General features: G+C 42.9%; 1 protein-coding gene across 3 annotated transcripts in view; it reads right to left on the minus strand.

Annotated features, from left to right (window-relative positions):
• The window catches only part of LOC147030216 (collagen alpha-3(VI) chain-like), a 146,447-nt gene extending 135,986 nt beyond the window's left edge, over window positions 1-10,461 (minus strand). The window contains exon 1 of one of the 3 annotated variants that reach the window (XM_085874048.1): window positions 10,305-10,461. In XM_085874048.1, the coding sequence (XP_085730174.1) occupies window positions 10,305-10,310 (6 nt within the window). In that variant the 5' untranslated portion in view covers window positions 10,311-10,461. Of the gene's footprint in view, window positions 1-9,747; window positions 9,790-10,197 lie in introns of those variants that run through there. The other 2 variants (XM_085874049.1, XM_085874051.1) reach the window with 2 other exon arrangements.
• Between the last annotated feature and the right edge of the window lie 227 nt (window positions 10,462-10,688).

A 10,688-nucleotide genomic window follows, 5' to 3' on the forward strand; every position in this document is an offset into this window, starting at 1 on the left:
ATATATATACATATACATATACATACATATATATATATATATATATATATATATATATATATATATATATATATATATATATATATATATATATATATAGTTTGTTTGGTTCAAGGGTCACAAGAGAAATTACACTAGATTTTTGAATACATATTGAGAACAGTTGGTGCGTCTGTGTGTGTGTTTTACATAACCACAGCCGACGCTAGAATGTACAAACAGGACACGGATAGGATAGAAATATCCTATCATCCACGGATATTTTTCATATCCCTATATTTCCGTGAGTCCAATTTGCTTTCAGGAACATTTATAATTATTGTTAACCATTTGAAAGTTGTCACTCCCTCATCTAAATGCTGAAAATTATGTTGAAAAGACGTCAAACATTTTGTGCTGGCAACGGCAGGTTAAAAGTGCTCGGTGAGCAGAATCGAGTTAATGTAAATGTACACACACCACATGTGCAAAGGGCATAGTTTAGCATTCACACGTCATTGCAAAAGTCCTGTTTTGAGAAGGACTTCAAAGGAAATTGAAAGTGTGACATCAGTGTCAATTTCGCCTCCAGGAAAAAGAGAAAGGTGAAATTGTAAAAGTTGATTGTCTTGTTGGTTTAACTAATTTTTGCTTGAAATCTATTCTTCACCTAAAGATGGCATCATTTGATTGGTCTTCCAACAGAAGGGCCTGCCAGGCGAGGTTATTTTTTGGGGTCACCCACATTCTAAGAGGAGGCCCCGATTGTGGAATTGTAAAACGTACATCAACAAGTACCAAGGCATCGAGGGTCCACGAGCTACACCCCACTGTTCTCATAACAACAAACACAACAAACCTCTATCTCCATCCGAAAATCCCCTCCCCGCCCCCCGCCCCCATTCTACTCCCCATGGGGCCTACACTATCCTTGAAAAGTTTTGTCATGATAAATAATAAGCAACTACTCCCCCCACCCTCCCTTCTAAAAATGGAGTGTGACAATAAGGACACCTTTGTATTTGTGTTAACTTTACCTGATGAGAGACTGGTTAGTAAATTCACCGAACGTGGACCAATAATGGGTGGACTGACAGTACCCAAAATATAAGCCCCCCTCTTCCCTCCCCCACCATAAAAATAGTCGGAGGATGAATAATTAACTCATAGTAGTAAAAGTATAATTCTTGTGAAAACCGTTAAAGTATAATTCTTGTGAAAACCGTTAAAGTTGATAAAACGGAATGGTGGCCATTGTGTTCGACGAGTCTTGCACAAGGCGTTAACAATGTTTATGGCATTTTGTCTTGGAGAGATCGAGTTTATGTGGCTTGGACAAGTTGGAGTTAGGTTAGGGTTAAACATAGACATCAAGATTCCACATGGAACACATATAACTGAAGGTGCATATTTGTGTTTTATTTCTCCATATGAGTAGGCCTCTGGAGACCAGCAAACATGATCCACAATATGCAGCCAAGGAGACATTTATTCCACATGAACCCAAGGACAAGGCGATTCTCTCGAGAACAGGCAGGCAATACAAAGATAGGACCACAAGTGTCCATGTCGAGTGGTTTTAGGGAACACCAGTGGCTGATCTTGTATGAGATGAGGAGTAAACTTTGCTTTGTTTGTACAGCAGCAGTAGAACATCAAATTGTTTTGTTTTTGTAAAAACACAGAAAAAAACCGAAAATCACAGAAAAGCAACTTAATGAAGCATCGAAGGAAGAGCAGCGAAGACACAGAAAGGGGCTCGTATGCCAGATTTAATGCACTCAGTATTTACTCAGGCAGGGCCATCCCATTAATAGTCACATGAAGCTGAAAGTAATTTGTTTCGGCTCATTAAACAGAGAGGGAATGATATTCCGGAAATAGGCGATTGGATCAGCCACAAAACTACATGTCACCCGAGATTGTTAACGAGCTGATGACAAACATGGATCTTGCTGCTCTACCTTCAGTCCTGGCTCAAGTGAAGGAAGCTGGCTGGTGCTGAAGCATTGCCAATGAAACGATTTGTTTCTTTTTTTCTTGAAAAGAGTGAGGCTCATGAAAAAGCAAGGTAGAACTGAAAGTGGGATGAACGTCAAAGGAATGAACGAACAAGATAAGAAGAAAGATGGGAGGAAACATTGAAACGAACAAGTAAAATGGTTGAGTTAGGAAAGATTAATGGGAGTAATAAAGATGATGGGTCAGAATTGGGGGTGACAACTGGCAAGAGAAAGTGGTGCAATGCTTGCTTGAATTGGGGGTGAATTGGGGGTCATAATTGGGGGTGACAACTGGAAGAGAAAGTGGTGCAATGCTTGCTTGAAGCCCGGGAGGGAAGAGTGCGATGGAACAGTTTCTGGAAGGTGGTACTATAGATTGAACCTCTTCCTGTGGATGAATGAAATAGATAGGTGTGTTCATTTGATGATCACTTCAGAGTGATAGGGTGAGACTGGGATTTTACAAGATCGACACAGGGTGGACAAGGTGGATACAGACGCAAACTCTCAGGAAGGAAAAACTCACTCTCTCATCGCAGGCAGGTCGGTGGTCATTCTGTCTTCTACCGTATCCTCTCCGGCCTCCCCCCCCCTTTTGCTCTGTCTGAGATATGTCCCCCTCCCCCTATTTCCACAGGGTGCTCAAGGTCTGCCAGCAACTGCCTCCTGGTGAAACTACCAAAATCAAGAATTTATAGATCCTTTTTGGCCCTATATCTCAATGGTGAAGAATCATTAAAAAAAAATTACAGTATCCAGGCCATATCCAGATCTTCACCAAAATCAAATCAATTATTCCTTGTCACACACCCAACTTGTCCACCAAGTTTTGTCATAATCTGTCCATAAGGTTTTGAAATAGCATGCTACATATCGTTTTTGGCTCTATCTCTGAATGGTAAAGAATCACCAAAAAAAATTAAAATAAAAACCAATTGCCAAAAGGTGACCACGTGTGACTTCTTGAAGGTCACACTGAGGTGAACAGAGCTGCTATCCACCAGGAGCGACTCCTTGAGGAATATCTGCCTACGAGAGATTCCGATGAGAATCGTTCTACAGAGTAACCATGAAAAATATGCTTTTGCCTCATAACGTCACCCAATGACGTCATAATGTCTCAAGCTTGACATATCTAGAAAGCACTCATCGAGGTGTTCAATTTGAGGTACTACACGATATGGTTCCTAAAACTTGAAAATGTGACCGTGGGGTCAAATATGTTTGACCTTAAGTGCTAACCATGAAGGTCAAGGCCAATCGCCACCAAAAATTAATCAGCTGAGCGCCAGACCATGAACTATATTCCCATGAAGTTTGAAGATGATACGATCAAAACTCAAAAAATAAGGGTTTCGTCGACTCCCCTGATTTGCGACAAAGTGACCTTGACCTTTGACCTTGAAAATTTTATGCACTGAAAGGGACCTCTATAGGACTCTGATATGCGAAGTTACAAAAATTTCCAATGATAACTGTGCTCTGCAGAGTGATCGATACGTGATTACAGACAAACAAAAAATAAAAAATAAAAACATACAAGCTGATTAACATATCTTGCAAAAACTTCGTTTTGGCAAGATAATAATTCTAGCATCCAGATCTTTAACAAAATCGAAATAATTTGTCTTTGTCACACACCCAACCTGTTCACCAAGTTTCGTCTGAATCAGTCCATAACTTTTTTAGGTATCATGCTATACTGTATATCCTATAACCGGGTGTAGTGGCGTGCGCCTGTAATCCGGCGACTCGGAGGCTTGGGTTGGAGGATCGCTTGAGGACGGGTGCTCTGCGCTGGGCCACGCTATGAGAGGGTGTATGGCAGCCCGGAATCATGGCGAAACCCAATCCTTATCCCTGTGTCGTAAGAGGCGACCAGGGTTGCGTCAGGAAGGGCATCCGGCGTAAAACCAATGCCAAATCAGTATGTGGATCATAACGGATGATCCGCTGTGGCGACCCCTTCCAGGAGCAGCCGAAAGACGAACAACAACATGCTATACTGTATATCCTATATATTTTTTGGCTCGAGATCTCAATGGTTTAGAATCATTTTTAAATTCTAGTATCCAGATTCGTATCTTCACAAAAATCGAATCAATTCGTCCATGTCACACACCCAATCTGACCACGAAGTTTCGTCCAAATCCATCCATAACTTTTTGAGATATCTTGCTCACAGACAAACAGATAAACACAGAGAGGTGAGAGCATAACCTCCATCCATCTTCGGAGGCGGAGGTAATAAAGGTGAAAAAAAGAAAACGTTTTGCAGAGCTGGAATTGGTTGACAGAATGCCAGACGAATTGTGTCATGAGGTCGAAGACATTGTAAAAGCAGAAGCCAAAAAGAACATCCCTAAAGCAAGCAGAAAGAAGAAAGCTAAATGGCTGTCAGAAGAAGCAATAAGTATTGCAAACAGAAGAAGAGGGATGAAAACCAAAGGCGCATCAAGAGAAGACATAAAGCGGTTAAATGTCGACTTCCAATGACAAGCTCAAAAAGACAAAGAGAGATATTTTAATGAGGCATGCATTGAGACAGAAAGTGACAACAGTGTGGGAAAAACAAGAGATCTTTTGAAAAAAAAACAAAAAAAAAATCAGAAAAATCCCTGGGAAGATTAGGCCAAGGAAGAGTCCTGAAGAGTAGAACTGGAAAAAAATCTGACAGAAGAAACACAAGCGAAACAAGAAAAAGAGCAATCAGAGATTGCAGACCCTCGACAGGACTTGTTTTGTGTGTTGTATTTTGTGCAGCGTTTGTGTACTTGTGTATTTCGTAATTAATAACAGACATCATTCGAACTGCCACATTATAACTGTGATGACCGGGTACCAAAACGTCCCACTTTGATGCAACCCCGCTTTGATCGGACACCTGACCCTGACCCATGACGTTTTTTTTTGTTATTATTCAATTGAATTTAGAATGGGATTAAAATAAATTAAATTAAAATCAAATTGAAGACCAAATCAGTGCAGTACTGTATTGGAATCATCAGAAGGAACCAGAACAAGCAAAAAGTAAACATGAAGTCATCAGAAGGAACCTGGATAGAATTTGCATTTCAGCTGCTACTCCTCTACCCTCAAACCCATCCAGGAACAGCCAAGTGAGCCCAATTCAAAAAAAGAACAAAATTAACCCAGATCAAAAAAAAAAAAATAATTCTGGCTGCCAGACCATGTGTCTGATCAAGTTGAAATTTAAAACATGCATTTCCCATCGCACCTAGATCTTAATTTTTAAGTTTCTTGTTGATTGATAAAGCGGTTCCAGAGAAAACATTATTTAATATTTTTCTTCAATCCAACATGGCAGCCAAACCATGTGACCTATCAATCATTCCTTAACAAACTTATGCACACAAGGCTAGGGGAACATTTGTATGAAGCTCTCTCTCTTAATCTGTCCAGCCGTTCTGGAGAACAAGATTTTAAAAGGTTTTATGGTAAAGCCAACATGGCGGCCAAACCATGTGGCCTACGACATCACATGTGTGATCCTTTTCTTCCTCATTGTTAGGTGGTCACACATGTAAAGTTTTGGCTCGATCTGTTCATCCACTTCAGAGAAGGTTTTTGAAGGTATATTTTATTTGAAACAATATGGCTGCCGAATCATGTGACCGATGACGTCATGAATTATTTTTTTTATGGACCATTTTATTCCTATATATATGACCCTCAAATTTTTTCATACTGATCAGATATAGCCTTTCACATATGCAATTATGACGTCACAGCGAAGGCACCTATGATGTCATCAAAAAAGATCACACTCATTCCCCATGTGGAGTACTTGCCATATCTTCTTCTTCTTTCGGCTGCTCCCGTTAGGGGTCGCCACAGCGGATCATCCGTATGATCCGCATAGTGATTTGGCACATGTTTTACGCCGGATGCCCTTCCTGATGCAACCCTGGTCACCTCTTACGACACAGGGATATGGTACACCTATTTTAACCGCAGTATACACCAGCCCAGTATACTGGTACTCATTTCGCCGACCTCGGAAGGATGACAGGCTGAGTCAACCCCCTGGTGTATTAATTCAGTGGCCCAACGGGGCTTGAACTCGGGACCTTTTGGATCCCAAGCCGCTGCCCTAACCACTGCACCAACACCAGGCTTGAGTACTTGCCATATGCCAAGTTTCAATTATTTCCATGGTGCAGTTTCAGAGATAGAGTTCCAAAGTTTTTCCATTTTTTCAAAGATGGCTGCCACACCACGTGACTTATGATGTTATAATTATCATTAAAATATTCTACATGAGTAGTCACACCTATGGTGAAAATTTTATCTCAATCTGACAAGCGGTTGATGAAAAAACACTAAAGTTCTGTGCGGACAAACAAACAAACGGAGCCAAATGCAATCCCTTCTCCTTTGGCGAGGGTAATAAATATGGAAGGACAATCTGGAAACTCTATACAAATGAGATAGCAATATGATGACAACCTACAGGTTGCCACTGACAAACCAGACATAATATGCTTAAAAGAAACTTTCCTCTTTCAAAACGTCTCTGACTCCATCTCTCCCTGGTTACTCCTAACCTGAGCCTCGTCCTGGTGGAGTTACTCTCTTCATCAAAGACTATTCCTCACTCTCCATGCACTGCCTTCTCTCCACCACACCCCCAGGAATACCTCTGGCTACGGCTTCCCTTCCACTCCACCTGATGTGTGTGTGTGTATATATATATATATAATTGTTTGTGTGTGTGTGTGTGTGTGTGTGTGTGTGTGTGTGTGTGTGTGTGTGTGTGTGTGTGTGTGTGTGTGTGTGTGTGTGTGTGTGTGTGTGTGTGTTTTACAGTCCACCAAACAGTGATGACTCCATTTACATCTCCCTCTCTGGATCTGATTTTGACAAATTTCCCTGAAAATATCTGCTGTTCTTCCTCTGCTCCAATCGGTTCTTCTGACCACGTCCGTGTCAAAGTAGACATCTCTCTGACTGTTATTAGAGAACCACCTCAGTACCGTCGAGTCTGTCATTTCAATTAAGGCCGACTGGCGGGGACTTCAAGCAGCCATCAAACTTCTCAACTGGTCTCCAATCTCCACTTCGTCTGACATCAACTCATCCTGGGAATTCTTTCAAAAAAATTTAGTTCTCCAGTTCTCCAAATCATGGTGATGTTCAGTTAAGTCTGTTTCTGGTGTATGTTCAACCTCCATCCCCTCCTTACCTTAAATGGCCGCACAGCTGACACTGCATGTGAAAAGACTAAATGTGTCTAAAACTCATCGCTTTCTGTACCCAACTTACCCAGTTGCACCCAACTGTTCCTGCACTCTGTGTCCTTTTCTCCTGACAAGGTGGAGAGCTTGCTGTCAAACCTTGACTCAGATTCTGCAACCGGTCCAGACGGCATCGGCCCACATGTCCTAAAATCCTGCTTCTCTGCTCCCGCTCACCCTCTCTCTGTTCTCTTCACCCTCTCATTTGCTTAAGGTCATCTTCCACGTGCTTGAAAATCAGCAAACATTACCGCTCTGCATAAAAAAGGTGCAAAAACAGATCCCTGCAACTCCAGACCAATCAGCCTTCTCACAATCATGGGCAAGGTTATGGAATCCATCATCACTTCTGACATTAAATCCTTTCTCTTCTCCAACAGCTTGATTTCCGATCATAAATTTGGATTCAGACCAGGTCACTTTCCCCTGGATATGCCGATTCTGCTCTCCAACAATGGATGGAGATCCTCAATGCCAGACTTGAAATCAGAGCCATATCACGAGACATATCGCGTGCTTTCCATACGGTGCACCCTGCCCTGCTCACCAAACTCTCTTCCGATGGTATTCAAGGCCATCTCCACTCATGGCTCACAGACTTCCTCTCCTGTCGCAGCCAACGTGTGGCCCTAAATGGAGTTCTTTCATCCCCTCTTCCTGTCCAGGCTGGAATTCCTCAAGGTAGCGTTCTGGGTCCTGTTCTTCATCAATGATCTCTCTGGAAAAATCCTCTTTTTCTCTTTGCTGATAACTCCACCCTTTGCCATACCATCCATCATCCATAAGATTGGCAAGCAGCAGCTTCTTCACTCTTTGCAGATGTGGATAAAATCACAAACTGGTCCAACACATGGAACATGTCTTTCAATCCTGACAAATCTCATATTCTCACTACGTCTCTCTGAAAGGACCATCTCGAACCCCCACCCAAATCTACTTTCTCAACAATTCTCTGCAAGAAGTCCTTTTATTCAAGCTTCTGGGTCTCACGATCTGTCATAATTTTCCTGGGAAAGCCACATTTCCAACCTGGCCTACAAAGCCAGTTGCTGACTGGGAATCCTCCCTCGTGTAAAGTCCTTCCTCGGCCCACCTGAGCCTCTGACCACAAACAAAGCTTTCGTCCACAGCCTGAATGAGTACTGCTCTTCCTCCTGGGCTGGTGCTCCTGCCTCTCACCTTTTTGGTTTCATGCTGTGGAAACCAAGGCATTTTGGATCATTGGTATTTCCCACAATAAGGCTGTCTTTGGATCTCTCACCGCAGGCAGGCTGGTGGTCTTTCTATCTTCCACCACCTCCTCTCTGGTCTCGCCCCAGCCCCCGTTCTGTCTGATAACCCCCCCCCCCCATATTTCTGCAGGGCACTCAAGGTCCGCCAACAACCCCTTCTGGTAAAACTACTAAAATCACGAATCACTGCTCACCTTCACTCTTTCATTCCTCTTTTTTCCCACCTTTGGAATAAACTCCCTCACTCTATTCATTCCCATTCTTCCCTCCAGGTCTTCAAAACAGCTGTTCACCACCATCCCTTATCTCTCTTACCCCCACACTCTCTTACCCCCACCCAAAACCACAATCTTTTCTGCCCCTGATAATCTACCCTAAACCCACCTGCTTCAAATTCCCTGCTTTCCTTCCTGAAAGTCCCTGTGGTGTAAGGACCTCAAAGTCCCTGTAGTGTCCACCTTGTTTACCCTGTGTACCCTGCCCCATCCTTCTCCCTTCCACGGATCTCCTAATGTCTCTGTTCCCCCCTGTTTTTTTTCCTTCCCTCTCCCACCCCTCTTGTCTCCTGCCCCCCCCCCCTTGTTGTACATTCTGTGCGTTCACTCTCATACGAGTCTCGACAGTGCATACAAAAAGCTCAACTGGAATGGAGAACGAATCATAATAAATATGCAAGAAAAAGGAACCTATACGATCGGCTTAAAAAATGTCAGGACTGAGTCAATCGGACAAGTGTCGATGCTGCCAGGTAGAAAGTGAAAGCAAGAAATCGTTTGTATGGGAATGGAAAAAAAAAACTCACATCAGAACAGCTGTTCTGACACAGCTGTACACACAGAAGCACAACAAGGTATGTAGAGCAATTAATCCACCGGCACATCTGCAAACATTTCAATATCCCAGTTGCAGAAAACTCAAGGAAACATGAACCAAAAGCGATAATTGAAAACGAGGATGTAATGCTCTCATACGACCTGATGATCCCATCAAGCGTGAACACAGAAAACAACACATTGTGGCTGAACATTGCACTTGGATACAAATAGGAAAAGATGGCATTCCGAATTGATGTAGCAGTACCCAGCGATTTTGACTCAATAATCAACGCAGAAATCAAGAAAATGACCAAATACCAGGATCTCAAAAATGAAGTCAAAAGATCTTGGAAGCTGAAGAATGCCAAAAACAGTACCAGTGATGATTGGAGAAATGGGAATCATGAAGAAAATTACAGAGATCTAAAAAACCATCCCTGGGAATATTATCACAAACGACCTGCAGTTGGAAGCTGTTCGGGGCTCGGTGACGATCCTGAAAAGAGCCCTCGGCACAAAACTTTGAGAGCAAGAAAACTTCACAGCTTGGTCCATGAATCGTGACCCCCCTCCCCGCCCCCCCCCACCACCATAACCAGCACCACCCCCCCCCTACTGAAATGGAGGTGGATACTTCGAGGCCTGGGAGGATTGCGTTCCACCTTCTGAAGAACACATGTGGAGATAACAACCAACCACACACACACACACACACACACACACACACACACACACACACACACACACACACACACACACACACACACACACACACACACACACACACACACACACACACACAAACACAAACAATAATGCACAGCTGATAAACAAAATAAATGTTAACAAAGGCAAAAACGGATCGAAAAAGCACAGCTATCTGTATGGGAGTTAAAAGAGTTCGACCCACCTTGGTAATTCTGTGCTTCGTGTCTACTTTGTGGAACCGAAAATCGAAGCGAGTTGTCGGAAACGTCAAAGCACAGTTCGCGTTTGTCGTCGTCGTGCATTACTTACAGTCATGGAAGGAAGGACACATTCACACTGAAGTGCTCATCTTCTTTTGAGCAAGAGTAACTCTGGCCTGCTTTGCTTCGTGTTGGCCAAGAACTGACGCACGTTTTCCGGCCACGCAATGCCAGCTGGAGTAAACTAACTCAGGCAAAGCCGATAGAAGGGTGAAAACCTCCCACTCCCTTAAAAATCACCTCCCAGCACAGACCAAAAAAACTCAAATCATGTCATCGCAGGACTATTAAAATAGGAACACCTCACAATCATATACAGGCACAGTAAAAACCTCACAATCATATACAGGCACAGTAAAAACCTCACAATCATATACAGGCACAGTAAAAACCTCACAATCATATACAGGCACAGTAAAAACCTTACAATCAT

Source organism: Eptatretus burgeri, chromosome 3 (assembly GCF_056783735.1).
Source record: "Eptatretus burgeri isolate ZD-2024b chromosome 3, Ebu_testis_v1, whole genome shotgun sequence".
NCBI classification, from domain to species: Eukaryota; Metazoa; Chordata; class Myxini; order Myxiniformes; family Myxinidae; genus Eptatretus; species Eptatretus burgeri.